This window comes from Sorghum bicolor, chromosome 2 (assembly GCF_000003195.3).
Source record: "Sorghum bicolor cultivar BTx623 chromosome 2, Sorghum_bicolor_NCBIv3, whole genome shotgun sequence".
In the NCBI taxonomy this organism is placed as follows: Eukaryota; Viridiplantae; Streptophyta; class Magnoliopsida; order Poales; family Poaceae; genus Sorghum; species Sorghum bicolor.
Window position 1 is genome coordinate 13,064,598 of NC_012871.2, and position 14,354 is coordinate 13,078,951.

The 14,354-nt window shown below is 40.6% G+C and overlaps 2 protein-coding genes across 2 annotated transcripts; one reads left to right on the forward strand and one right to left on the reverse strand.

The window, feature by feature from the left end:
- On the forward strand, positions 58-2,989 carry LOC8084621 (myosin-2). The gene is made up of 4 exons (XM_002459664.2): positions 58-322; positions 457-914; positions 1,660-1,881; positions 2,063-2,989. Exons 2-4 carry the CDS (start codon positions 672-674, stop codon positions 2,615-2,617), a joined length of 1,020 nt encoding a protein of 339 aa, XP_002459709.2. The 5' UTR covers positions 58-322; positions 457-671; the 3' UTR covers positions 2,618-2,989.
- LOC8057291 (F-box/LRR-repeat protein At3g26922) lies at positions 11,138-13,046 on the reverse strand. The gene is made up of 3 exons (XM_002461802.2): positions 12,123-13,046; positions 11,897-12,031; positions 11,138-11,759 (listed from the first exon to the last, which is right to left on the reverse strand). The coding sequence occupies exons 1-3, from the start codon at positions 13,026-13,028 to the stop codon at positions 11,385-11,387; spliced, it is 1,416 nt and encodes a 471-aa protein (XP_002461847.1). The 5' UTR covers positions 13,029-13,046; the 3' UTR covers positions 11,138-11,384.

Sequence of the window (14,354 nt, forward strand, 5' to 3'; positions counted from 1 at the left end):
TAATACGGGCAAGGAAGCAGAAAGGTTACAGGCAGGCAGCAGGGCAGGAAACCCACGCCAGTTCCTTCCAACCGCGGAAGGCCGCGCGCTGGCGGGGTCCTTGGATATCCCGCGGCGGCCGGCCTGGTTTCCCCGCGGTTCCTCCCTTGCTCTTCTCCAGCCGGCGCGGCGATCCCCTCTTCTTCCTCCACAATTCAACCTCAGATTATTGTATCTGCACCACCAGTGCGACGTCAATCGGTGCTGAACGCCTGTGGGCTGCGAAATCGTTTGGTTTGATCGAGCAAGAGAACTGGTTCCAGATCAATCAAGCAGCTTCCAGGTGCGTTCATCGACCGGCGGCATTGCTTCTTTCCGCCATTTTTTCTGTATTTTCTTCTGAATGCTAAATGTTAAATGCATGGCAATTGGCATTGCCATCATTAACCGTCGATCGTCCGTGTTTTTGCCTTGCAGCATGCTCAAAGCTAGAACGGCTTCAAAATTTTGCATGAGAATCGCGTGACAAAATATATATATCTCTATCTATCTTGTGACTTGGGTTGAACTCTAAAAGCAATTTTGGGTGAGAGATCGACACCTGGTTTTGTTGCAAGAACAGAGCTCAATTGTCTAGTACGAACGAGCGGCGGCCGGCCTAGCATTTGCATTGGTCGGCATTACCATGCACGATGGCCGTTCTCACGTCAGCGCTGAGCTCCATGGAGGTGATGCTGGACGCGCTCATGCAGCGAGGGATAGGCAAGTCGGAAGAACCCAAGCCCAAAGAAGAAGAGGAACCACCGGCGCTGCCCACGCGCCCGACGGGACGAGGCAGACTCCCGGCGCTGCAAAGGCCCGGCGCCGTCGGCACAGCTGCAGCTCCCTGGATGCACCCGCCGTCCCCGCCATCCCCGCTACCGCCGCCAACACAGGTGTGCATATATATATATATATATATATATATATATGCTATTCTACACCATAGGTGTAGAATACTATTCTACACCGAACTGTTATACTGAGCAGAATTCAATATCATTCAGTATTACTCAGTATTTCGTGGTCCTAGGTGTAGTCATGAATGATACTGAACATTGTTCAGTACTGCTCAGTATTTTTTCAGCTCAATTTGGCTTCGGCAGCGCTATTCTATACCCTAGGTGTAGAATATTATTCTACACCGCAAGTCAAAACTGAGCAGAAAAAATACTGAACAACGTTCAGTATCATCCAGTCGTACACTCAGGACCATGAAATACTGAACAATACTGAAACGCGAGTACTGAACAATACTGAATTCTGTCCAGTATAACACTTTGGTGTAGAATAACACTTATATATATATATGTGTGTGTGCTATTCTACACCCTAGGTGTAGAATACTATTCTACACCAAACTATTGTACTGAACAAAATCCAGTATTGTTTAGTACTTGTGTTTCAGTATTTTTCAGTATTTCAGGGTCCTATGTGTAGTCATTAATGATACTGAATGTTGTTCAGTACTGCTCAGTATTTTTTCTGCTTAATTTTGACCTGAGGTGTAGAATAATATTTTATGCTTTGTGTGTATATTTGTGTTTCTGTGTATATATATATATATATATATATATATATATATATATATAATGTAATCGATTAACATACATAATGCATGTGGATATATATGTATGTCAGGAAGAGGATGAGGAGAAATGCTTGGTGAATATGGAGCTGGAAAGAAGGGCGGCCAAGGCAGAGGACGAGGTGAAACAGAAAGAGGAGGAGGTGAGGCAGAAAGAGGAGCTTATCTCCACTCTGCAACGACAGGTTGTGCACTACGAATCCCGGCTCTCGGAATGCGAGGTCAGGATGAAGTCTGTGGAGGAGGAGCTGCAGAGGCAGATCACTTCGTTACAGGTACTGACTGACGACTGCAAAACCCCTGACGATGCCCTTCTTCATCAATTGCTTCACTGAATCTTCATGCTTTCAAATTTCAATTTGTCTCCATGTCCATGCATGTTTAACTAATCTGTATAAAATTCACCGAATTAATTACAAGAATGTGTCCTGGTGTGCACCACCGTGCTGCATGCAGATGGCTCAGACCGCTGGGGGAAGGAGAGATGGATCGACGAGGCACGGCCAGGAAGAATCATCTCGCGGAAGCCTTCCGCCGTCGTCTCAGCCGTCATCGGCGAGGCACCAGCAGCGCGGTTCCGAGCCTGCCGCCGTCGCCGTCGTCGAGTTCGACGCTGCCGAGGAGACGACGACACTGGAGGAGCCGGTAAACCAGCAACTGGCCAGGGAGATCCAGACGGAGACGGAGGCGTCTGAGCACACCGCGCGCGCGGTGGTCGAGGTGGTTGGGCCGCCGTCTCCTAGCAGCGCCAAGTCGGTGGAGGAGCTCAAGACGCTGAAGCGGCAGTTCGCCGCGTGGAAGAAGGAGTACGAGGCGCGGCTGAAGAAGGCCAAGGCCGAGCTCAAGAGGCTCGCCCAAGCCGAGAAGAAGGGCGGCGGCGGCGACGGACACGCGCACCAGCGGCGGTGCGGGTGGTGGAGGTTCAAAGCGCCCAAGTGCTGCCGGGCGCCCAAGTGCTGTAGCTTCAAGCTGCCGAGCCCCAAATCGTGCTGCTGCTGCTTCCGCCGTTGATGCATCACGCATATGCATGGTTTACTGCCACAGTTGGTTCTTTGCATGTTCTGGGTTTGACAAAAAAAAAACAATCATTGGAATATGGGAACATAGTGACAAACAAGAGAAGTGCTTACTGTTCGCTGATTTGTTGTGAGATAAAAACACTGCTAAATAGCTGGTAGATTCGGCAGATATGCTCAAACGAACTAGCACTGACGCACTGTGAAACTAGCATATGAAAATGAAGCATTTGTCACTGCTTGAGCTTGAAGCCACCCATGGACTTCTGGACCTGTCGCTCATGTGGAAAACAGGACAATTATGCATGACCACTCTCGATTCAATCTGTAAATTGTGCGGAAGAATATCACAAGTTGTTTCTCTTTATTTGACTGTGTCCTTCTACTACATCAGAACATACAATCATTGCTAGATCAGAACTCTCCGTTATCATCGAAATTGTTTCGTGGAGAGCATAATCGGCAATGACCAAGGTGGCCTATTACTGCCGGTTTTGCTGAACCGACAGTGATATTACACTATACCTGCCTGGTCAAAGCATTAGCCGGTAGTGATCTTATGATTATCAATGCCGGATTGAAACATGAATCGGCAATGGTGTCATGAGTGTGTCACTATCGGGTTGAAGAATGAACAGGCAACGACACTCATGCCACCATTGTAGGTTCATGCTTCAACCCGACAATAATGACATTCTCTCATAGCACCAATGCCGGAGTAGTGGATACCTAACAATGAATTGTTGAGTATCACTATTAGTTCATACCATACCCGACATTTATTATTAGAACACACCAAACAATTGCAATGCACCAAAGAATTCTCATTGCCATCACATTCTCACAAGATAAGATATATGAATACATCAAAACTAGAAAACCATATATACATGCTTAATAGGTAGAGATGAACTCATTACAAATCAATTAAGTCTCATCTCACTCTTACACTCTTATTGCAAACTAAGTGGAGCACACCCACTACTGGTGGTCACCAAGTGCCATGACAAAATCAGTGTAGAACAACCCCTATTGTGTATCCAAGCACATCATTTAAGTATATCAACGCATAAATTAGTGCACTCTCTTTGGCCTCACAAGAACGAGCACACGGTCTGCAAATAGTTCAACAATGTGGAGGCAGTTCAAATGGGCTAGGATCTAAAGAAAAATGTAGATGACCCTGCAATCCATGTGAGATGGGCCTTGAACCTACATAGTACCAAAAGTACCCGAGTTGATCCATGGCTTGAGTTAGAATGGCATAAAAGCTACACATGTATGTCGAACATGATACAAAAAAACCTGCAAGTGGTGTCAACAAGTAGAACATGAACACCATGAATGGAAAAATAATATATTATGTATATGCACACACATATACACTCATATACATATACACGCATGTGAGCACCACTTTGACTCTACCACATCTATTTCATTGCCCAGAGCAGTCAGCTCACTAACTGTTGTCACATCTGGATTGCTCTCATGTAAAGCTTGTACTCGAATACATGAGACGTCAGGAATTATATATCCATTGGACGCAAGCTCCTCTATACATAGTCCCACAACATTTTTATTAATTGTTCTTTGATTCGGTACCCTCCTTCCTACATCGGTAATTTCTAGGACGTGCTGAGGTCCACCCCATCTTTCATTAGTGTTGAAAGTGATATTACAATGAAAAATTGTATATTGGAGCCATCTAATCATCTCAATTACCTATGGTAAATTATAAATTTGTGTTAGGATGTAAAAAAAGTCAACGTTAAATTGAGTATAATAGGTTACTTATTATTGTTGAAAAAGGGGATTGTATCAGCTCCAAAGTTGGCTGAATGGCATAGATCCGGGACAAATCTACATGCCTCAGGAGGAGGTGGGGGACTTTGCATTACTAATCATGTACACACAAGTTTTACATGTATTATATTGTAGACACATATAGATCAGGACATGTTACATATTGACATAATCAAGACAATTTTAGGCATGTGTTATAGACAAATACTTATTAGGATAATACAAAATTATATCATATCATATCATATCATATCATATCATATCATATCATATCATATCATATCATATCATATCATATCATATCATATCATATCATATCATATCATATCATATCATATCATATCATATCATATCATATCATATCATATCATATCATATCATATCATATCATATCATATCATATCATATCATATCATATCATATCATATCATATCATATCATATCATATCATATCATATCATATCATATCATATCATATCATATCATATCATATCATATCATATCATATCATATCATATCATATCCAAAACAACACCTTAATTAGGCAAGTCATATCGTATCCACCTATTAGGCAAGTCATATCGTATCCACCTATCAAAAAGCATCTTCATTGTAAAGTATTACAATTTAGTGTAAGTTGAAGGATAATGTAGGTTGGGTGGCTCACTATAAGTTGAAGGAGAGGATGTGGGCGATGGCGCTCCTGGAACCGGGGATAGCATGGTAGACAGCGTTGTGGACATGGACAGCACATGAGGATGGGGCTGGGGACAATGGCGGCACGTGGCAAATAGGGATGGTGCTAGGGACAACATGCAGCAAACAGGACCGGGGATGGAGATAACAGTAGCGGCACTCTTGGGGCTCTTCATGTTAGTGTGGATGCAGATGGTAGCGCAAAGGAGATGAAATGTTGGTGCTAGGGAGATGACCTAAGGGTGGGGACAAATTTTTGATTGCATAGGAATGGACGTTAGTATCGGTTCACATCCACCCTGCAATGCTGCTCCACTATAACTATCGGCTCGATGGATGAACATGATTGATGCTCTGCTATCACTAACGATTTAAAAGTACACCTAGCAATTATATATGGTCTGTTATCACTTTTAGTTCAAAGGTTCACCCAGCAGTGCCATCCAATCCATGCCTTTATTTTTGCTAATGTGTATTGTACTAACCAATTCATGTCCCATTCATCCCCAATCTTTTGTCCTTCTCACCACCAGTTGAGCAGGCGCCCTTGTCACCACCGGTTTTGCCCAATAGGGATCTAGAGACCCCATTGGAGGTTCTAGTCATAGATGGCATCCCCATCCAAGTTATACATCTCACTCGCATGGTAAGCGACGGAGGTTGGAGCTCCCTCTCATTCAATGCAACAAGCATGAGCGCCACACTGTGTTGGAGTTCAAGGTGAAGAAGCAAGACAGTCCCAACTATGGTTGTACCTTCTACAAGTGTCCGGATTGCAAGGTTAAGGTTTTGTGGTTATTTTGGTCTAAATTCTACCCATTTCTTGTGATTTCATTAGAAGTTCATGCTTTGGTGTTCTTTCAATGAGATTGTAGTGGATGCCCATTTTGGTGCTAGGCCTTGTTTAGTTCCAAATTTTTTTGCAAAATTTTTCAGATTCCCCGTCACATCGAATCTTGCGGCACATGCATGGAGCATTAAATATAGATAAAATAAATAACTAATTGCACATGTATGAGGAAGAATATGTTGATCTATCGAAAACATTGTGTGAAGAGGCAAAGAGTGCACCTATGCATGGCAGGTGAATCAAAAAAGAATCCCATGGATGAAGGATTCACGAGGTGCTTAGGCTAGTTAGACCACTGCTAATGCACTTGCTCTAGGTTTAGGCCTAGTGTTAGTGAGGTTTGCATATCTCTTGCTTACTCAATGCTTGTGCACACCATGGTTGTACACCGAAGGGCTTGTACTCTTGTAAGACTACACCGACCATGTTTTGTAGCGTGGCCGCCATCGTGTACCAGAGAACGAGGCCCATAGCATTTGGGCCGAAAGATCGATAGTGAAGGCAATGAGGATTGGTCTGCAAAAGGCCACCTTGAAGACCCACTTGCACATGGGGAATGCCTGGGGGCTATTCATAGAGTTACCGGACTAGGAGCCTGGCCCTTGCGAGGGCATCCTTCTGTGTGGCTCCAACAAGGACCAGGGGAAGCGAGGAGTTTCTCAATACCTTGGTATTGCATCGTCGAATAGGAGTTTGCATCTCTATTGTCCTTTACCTTTTGCACTACTTTATGTATTTAGGTTGTGTGCTTAATATTCCTAGCTTAGTTTAATAGGCTAGTGATAGGATTGAAACCTAAGTTGTAAAGCTCTTTTATGGTAGAGATAACAACATACCTAGCAAAATCTTAGTTGCACATCTAGAGAGAGACTAGGTTGGAATTAGAGGCCATAGCTTTAGAAGTATTTTTGAGTTGCATAACACCACGACCCTCTTAGTCATAATTCACAACTTCATTTTTTCCCTGGATGTTTGGGTAAAAAAACTATAGAGCCAAGCTAAAAAATGTGAAATGGAGCAATTCCAAACACCCCCTAAGTATATTACTTTTGTTACATACTAGATATACATTATATCTAGATAGAAAAGTCAGAACGACTTACAACTTTTTCACACCATTGAGGATGCCCTAATCATCATGTATAGTATGCGTGTAATGTTATCACCACAACTTTGTAAGTATCACATAGCATACTTTCTTATTAGGACGAATATTTGACCCTAGAGCACTAATATAAGCTTTTATTATTGTATCCAGATGCTAAAGAATTGGCATACTTTATGGCAGCACGATCACTAAAAAAAATAACCTTACTTCTATCTCTAGTTAAGACCTTTTAATTATAAACTCATCATGGGAATTTGTGTGGTGGTGTATTTTTCCTGATCTTCTAATGAGTTTATTTATTAATGAAATAAAGCATAGTACTCAAAGAAAGAAAGTTAAAAAAATGATGTAATATGGAATTTAGTACATCAAGTCCACTATGCACAAGTGGAAGTGTAAATATACTCCTGCAAATATGAAAATTTGTATTATGAGAGAAATAAAATGACATTAAATTTCGTTTTATTTATTGAAAAAATAGCCCATAGAAAAAGAAAGTTAAAGAAATTGATGTAATATGAAATTTAGTACATCAAGTCCAGTATGCACGAGTGAAAGTGTAAGTATACTCCTACATGCAAATACGAAAATTCTATTGTGAGAGAAATGGCATTGAAATATTTTTATTTATTGTGGAAAAAGGAAAAATGAAATGGCATTATATTGCTTTTTATTTATTGAAAAATAAAAAATATGCCACAGAAAAAGAAAGCTAAAGAAATTGATATAATATGAAAATTAGTGCATCAAGTCCAATGTGCACGAGTGAAAGTGTAACTACTCCTACATGCAAATACGAAAATTTGTATTATGAGTGAAATGGCATTATTTTTTATTTATTGTTTAAAAAGGGAACGGAAAAATGACATTACATTGCTTTTTATTTATTGAAAAATAAAAAATAGACCACCATATATGACATATGCTGGCTTGCTCTCATGAGAAGGTGACCGAAGTGAAAGTGTATGTATACATATACTCCTACATGCAAATATGAAAATTCATATTATCAAAGCAATAACATTAAATTATTTTTTATTATTGTTGGAAAATAAAAAATGGCATTAAATTGCCTTTTGTTTATTGAAAAATAAAAAATAGCCCACAACATTTATGACATAATGTTGGCTTGCCTCGAGAAAGTGGCCGAAGCATTAATTATTATATTATAATATTATATTATATTTGTGTGTATATAGATTTTTATAGACCATATGGCAAGACATCATGTGTGCACATGGCACATCTACAGGTTAGGGTTTAAACTGGGCCACGCTTTATAGTTTACCCATATGAGATTATCAATGAAACCCAAGGACAAGGATTAGGAACGGCGGACCTCATCTTGCTTTCATGGGCCAGCTTATATCGGGCAGGCTCCATGGGCAGCCCACCATGATAGTGGTCTAATAAAACACAGTATGAAAACAGAACGGAAATATTTTGAATTGATTGTTTCATTTTCTATATTATAATCTAGTTCTCTATATTATGATATAATTTTCAAATTTTGTCAAACATAAAAAAATGTCAGTTTCAGTTGGTTTCACAACTATATTCAACCATTTTTTGTACTCTTTAATTGCTAAAATATAGAAATATCATGAACTGACCGTGTTCGCTTTCTATATTATAATTCTATTTCAACCAAAATATGTATTCAAATTAAATTCTGATTACACCATTGTGTTTTTACAATAAATCCTTCAAAATAAGGCCACACATAGATATATTTACATAAAATTTTATTTATGAACATTTATCTCATAAAGATATAACAATTTTCTTTTATGTTCTAGTTTTCGAAAACAATGTTCCACCTTCACAAACTAAATGTTCTAGATTTTGAAAAATAATATTCCAAGTTTAGTAAAACAAAATATTATATTAATATGAATGGTATTATAATACTGGTGAAAATGAAAAAAAAAGTTGCAAATCCTATGAAATAGATAGAAACAATAAGATGACAAAATCTGAAATAAAAATACAAAAAAGGTACAACATTCACTGACACAAAAAAAAATAAAAATGTCTCAACAAGATCATGTCTTTTGGCACACTTGATAAAACCTATCTGCAGTTGTCCGTGTGAAGACACTACAGAAGAGACTACTAGACACATTTTTAGTAAAACGTGTATATACTTCACTAAAGACTAAATGAAGTGTATCTAGCCTAGAGATAAAATGTATCTAGAAGGGCCTTTTCTTGTAGTGCTTCTTGCTGCTGCCTCAGCCTTGAGATACCCGGAATTCTCCTTCCATAATCCAGCAACTAAACATCTACTTGATAGTAATAAATGCAAATATGCAATACATATAGACCAAAAAAAAATACTACACAATTCCACGTGCTCGAATTGAGAACAGACAGCTGTTAATTCTTCAGAAAAAAATAGGATTGCCATAATCTGATATTTTTAGGTGACAAAACTTGTTGGAGCAAGGTCACATACTTTTATTAGCAAATAATGGACTCTATAGTGAAACTTTTAAGAGATTTTGCGATAACAGCCGTCGTTGGGGTTTAGCCCAAAGGAATCTTGCCCCTTTCTCGTGACATGTGAGTCTGTAAGTCTATTTTAAGGGCACCACAACCTAAGAAAGTGACAAGCAGGGTTTTCAAGGACTCCAAGATTATCGGTCTATAAGGGCGTCCACAATGGTGTTAGCTACGTAAATAGCTGACGTGAAGGTGAGAAACAAGAGCAAATACAATTTTATACGTTCTACTACGTGAAATAAATAGACTATTTACTCGTCGATAATGACTACTCTCTTTTATTTTTTTCGTGCCCACGTCATAATAGCTAACTAAATAGCTAGTTGTTAGGGACGCCTAAGTACTTCAACGACGCTTTGGATCAAGGAAGCCTGGAGACGCAGGGCTACAGGAGGAAAGCAGATAACTGTATAATCCTATTATAACCCTAAATATTTATTCCATGAATATAATTGTCATTCCAGAAGCATTTTGTCACCGTGTGCACAACCCCTCAGTTTCCCTATAAATATGGGGTACTATAACTGATGAAGAAATAGAGAATGATGAACCATGTTTCTTATCTTGACAATTTGTTTTCTGTTTGAACTGAATGGTCCTCGAGGCCTGAAAGGCTGAAACTCTCAATTTGGAGGGCTCCACTCAGGCCTCAGTTTCCCTGTAAATTTCCTAGCATCACTAAAACCATATCAGAGAATGTGTCTAAAAGAACATATCAGAGAAGGGTCGTACATTGCTAGGAAAAAAGAATGAAAACATTACATGGCAGATTATTGAACCTTAAACAATCACGCCATGAGATAGTATAACAACATCACGGTGTAGATAGGACATAGCAGCATGGTCCATCCGAATGGAATGAACAGGACGCAAATGTAATGAACAGGACAAATGGTGCTCGTGCAGAACAGATATCAAAATTCCCAAGGCAGTAAACTCTGAATCACCATTTCTCAATCGCAAACAGAAATAATGGACATAATTTGACAGTGGAAGTATAGAGCTGAATCCATCAATAAACTTATCCAAAAAAATCTGAATTATGGTGTACATAACGTAGCTGCCAAAAACTGTGCACATGCTCAACTGCACGCAATACAAGTAATAGTTATAACTCTGTTAGCTCAAACGATCCATTTCTTTCTATGATCCTTGCTAAGTGGTTTGAATCATGATGTTCAGGACCCCATGTGTTTTAATATAGTAATACAATACCAGTTCTTCAGTGCAGACGATTAGCATGCAATTTCTGTTTGATCTGATCTGAAGGTAATATACTTCTAAATTGACATTAATTGATCTGAAATTTTAACAGTCTTATAATTCACTATTCATACATAGGCAGCATCCGAAGATATGGTGGGGCAATTAACAAAAAACAAGTTTTACACTTCCCCAATCTCTATATCTTCTGTCAAAAAGGTCAAAGGAATCTAATTAATTAAAAGGGCTGACATGGTAAACTTTTGTGTTGACCAGAAAAAAAAGAAAGCAACAGATAAATGAAAACCAACACCAGAATTCAACTCATGGTTTTGTAAGCAAACAACTGCTAAAACAAGAATTGAGGCTTACCACATAAAAAAAGTATATGTCTCTAAAAGATAGACAGGGATGTAAAGTTAGCTGTTGCAACGAATTTGCACACATACCGATACTGTTTGCAACTTCAATAAAAATATGCAAAAATTGCAAAGCAACAAATTAAAGGCTATGAATAAGAGCAGGAAAACTAAACTTTGGGCATTACACATAAAGACAAGATAATCTTCTTAATGGGCACTGAATCTTCATGCATCATCTGCAGAGGTGGCTGTCAAAGGGATCATCCATCCTCAAATCATGCGTCATCTTGTAGCTTTTGTGTAGAATCAAATCAGAAAAACCTATGAATTTAAACCGAGCACCTTGAGAAGCTCTTTTGTCCAGTTGAAGCCGTCTGTGTTGATTAGTCATCCAATTATCACTGTTGGTAGTGTTGGCGTAACCGGATCCAAATACCATTTTCTTTAGAACTTTTGCATTCAGAACAAAGAACTTGGCAAAGTCAACATCAGGTCTCATGCCACGATAATTCATCACAACCACTTGTCTAAGATGAGACTCAAGGCATTCAACTGGATCCAGTGGATTATAGCTCCGTTTATTTTTCCTACTCTTCTGTAGGTGAGACTGGATAATAAAGAAAGAAACAATATGAAAGCAGTTACTAGGTATGCAGTCGACAATGTCACACGGTAGCTCAATAGATTATATTATGTCTCAAATGTTCATACTGACACATGAAGCAAGCAAAGACAAATGCTCACCTCGACATAAAGCTTCTGCAAGCAGGGGAAACACTTGAGGAAGTCAACAACTGAATCCAGATTAGGCCCACAAGAGCCAAGGGCCAAAACCTTTACAGTGCGCATCGAGGTTGTCAAGCTTAGGGCAATCATTTTCTGGACAAGAATCAGAGGCACAAAAATTAGTCACCAGCAGATATAAATCCAGAATATAAGATAAGATGGAAGAACTGAAGCCTGCTGGTACCTGAAAAACAGTGGTTCCAAGATCAAGTCTAGTGATGTCATTGGACCGCAAGCCCAATATCTCTAGTTTTGGAGCACGCACGACCCGGATTGTTGCCGGACCATTGTACGGGCTAAGTGATAGCAATCTTTCAAGGCAAGGGGCATCTTCTACAATAAGATATTGGAGTTTGGTATGATTTTCAACTCTCTCCCCAAAGCAGGAAACACTGATGCCAATGCTCCTTAGAGTGGGCGAGTTAATGCGGAGGCGACCAAAGCCGAAATTGTCATACAGCAAGAGGCTCTCAAGAACAGGGCAACCACAGAGGAGGCTGTGAAGAGCATCTTCCAACACGATGACCTTATACAGGGTGAGCTGCTTGAGGCAGGGAAACTTGAGCAATGGCGCCATCTCTCTTGGGAAATCGCAGTTGCCAAAGTCAGCAACACAGAGGGTGGGCGCGAAGCGTAACGCGGACGGCGGTAGCGGGTAGGGCAGCTGTGAGTTCTCGATCTCGTAGCGAAACTCGATCTCCCGGAGGCCGGTGAGGGCCCGGGAGCGCAACCAGCCATCGATTCTGGCGTAGCGGTCGCGGAGGCGGATGCCGGGGAGGGCGAAGCGACGGGCGGGGCCCGGGTGGTCGGAGAGGATCTTGGGGACGAAGATGATTCGCTTCCGCTCCTGGCCGCTGAGGTCGCTGTCGACACCTAGGTTGAGGGGTGCCGCGCGCCAGAGAGGGCGCCACCGGCGGGAGAGGATCTGGGTGCGGGCGCCGGCCTTAGTGGGGAGGAGGGAGATGACGGTGCCCAGTACCTCATCAGGGAGCCTGCTGATGAGATCGAGGCTGCTCTCGCTCACGCCATTGCCAATCCCCAATGGTTCTTGGCCTTTGCGCTTTTTGCCGGCGGCGGCCACAACCTCCATGGGAAAATGGGAAGCAATGGGCCGTCTCGTCTTCTGTAGTTCTTCTTTCCAACCGAAAAGCATTTTCTCAGGCCAAAAAAAAAGGCGCGTGAACAATTTTTCCTGTATTTCCTTTTTCCAAAAAAATGCATAATAGTTACTGAGCTAGTATCCCGTATGTCAAACATGTTTTTCAGATTTATCGCCGGTTTGTTTGAACTTCCGAGACTTTTTTTTACCTCACCTTTTGCACCTATCAAAAGTCAAAAGAAACTTCCGGGATCCAAAAGCTAAAGATTCTCGCAGCTTTTGGCTTTATGGAAGTTGTTTGACTTTTGAAAAGTAAAAAAAAAATAGTCTCAAACAAGCATGGCCTTGATTTTTTTAGGGTTCTGCATCGCTAAAGGCAGAAATAACAAAATAAATATATATATTGTTTTTCAAGGATTTAAAAAAATATGAACAAATTTATATTAAAATACATTAATATTAGATTGAGCATGAAGTCTACGTTCATAATAAACTTATTTGGAAATACAATGTTGATACTATTTTCTACAGTTCTAGTTAGGGCACTCACAATGCAGACTCTATCATAGAGTCTAAAGTTATTTATTATCTCGAACAATGTGGACTTGGAGTCTAAATAAGACTTGGAGTCTTATTTTTTCTATCTCTTTCTTCAATAAATATGCTGCCACATCAGCAAAATACCATAAATAATATGTAATTAAGTGTCTTGGACTCTATGATAGAGTCTTGCATTGTGAGTGTCCTTAAACTAGAAAAAAATTGACTTCTCGAGAAGCGAGATGTGCATTTATTTTGGGATGAAGTGCTTAGTAATAAATGTGAACCCCATGTTGATAATAGATAGTTTTGGACTTATTCTTCAACATTACTTCAGCAGTACTTTCAGCGAGCAAACAATGTTTTTCTCTCACAACATTTTAGTATAAGCTACTACAGTATCGGTTTTCCTTCATTTGGTAACTCCTCTTTCCTTATTGCTTCCTCTTTCTAGGTCACCACATCCATCTAGTCGTCTCATTCCTCGCCATGACATCGGCACCTCATCTCCCCCATTGAGGTTGGCTTTAGCGAGCATTCCCCACATCTCGGAGCACTCGATTTTGACAAAGATGTATAGCCATAGAGCTTACATAGGGAATTCCCCCATCGAACGGATCCCCTACCACTAGCTTATCCCCGTGTGTGGCCATAGTTGTGGCCTTTTATCATCACTTGGTCCATGTGCGGCCATAGCCTTCAACACCATGGCAGGTCGACCCACACGTAGCCATGGCAGGTCGACCCTTGGTCAAAGATGTCACCACTACTTGGTAC

Bases quoted from the DNA above. Each gene is read 5' to 3' on its own strand.
- LOC8084621 (XM_002459664.2), top strand. From the start codon at position 672: ATGGCCGTTCTCACGTCAGCGCTGAGCTCCATGGAGGTGATGCTGGAC. The intron at 915-1,659 runs GTGTGCATATAT...TATGTATGTCAG, and splicing joins CGCTACCGCCGCCAACACAG to GAAGAGGATGAGGAGAAATG. The intron at 1,882-2,062 runs GTACTGACTGAC...TGCTGCATGCAG, and splicing joins GGCAGATCACTTCGTTACAG to ATGGCTCAGACCGCTGGGGG.
- LOC8057291 (XM_002461802.2), bottom strand. From the start codon at position 13,028: ATGGAGGTTGTGGCCGCCGCCGGCAAAAAGCGCAAAGGCCAAGAACCA. The intron at 12,032-12,122 runs GTACCAGCAGGC...ATTCTTGTCCAG, and splicing joins TTGGAACCACTGTTTTTCAG to AAAATGATTGCCCTAAGCTT. The intron at 11,760-11,896 runs GTGAGCATTTGT...TTTATTATCCAG, and splicing joins TGCAGAAGCTTTATGTCGAG to TCTCACCTACAGAAGAGTAG.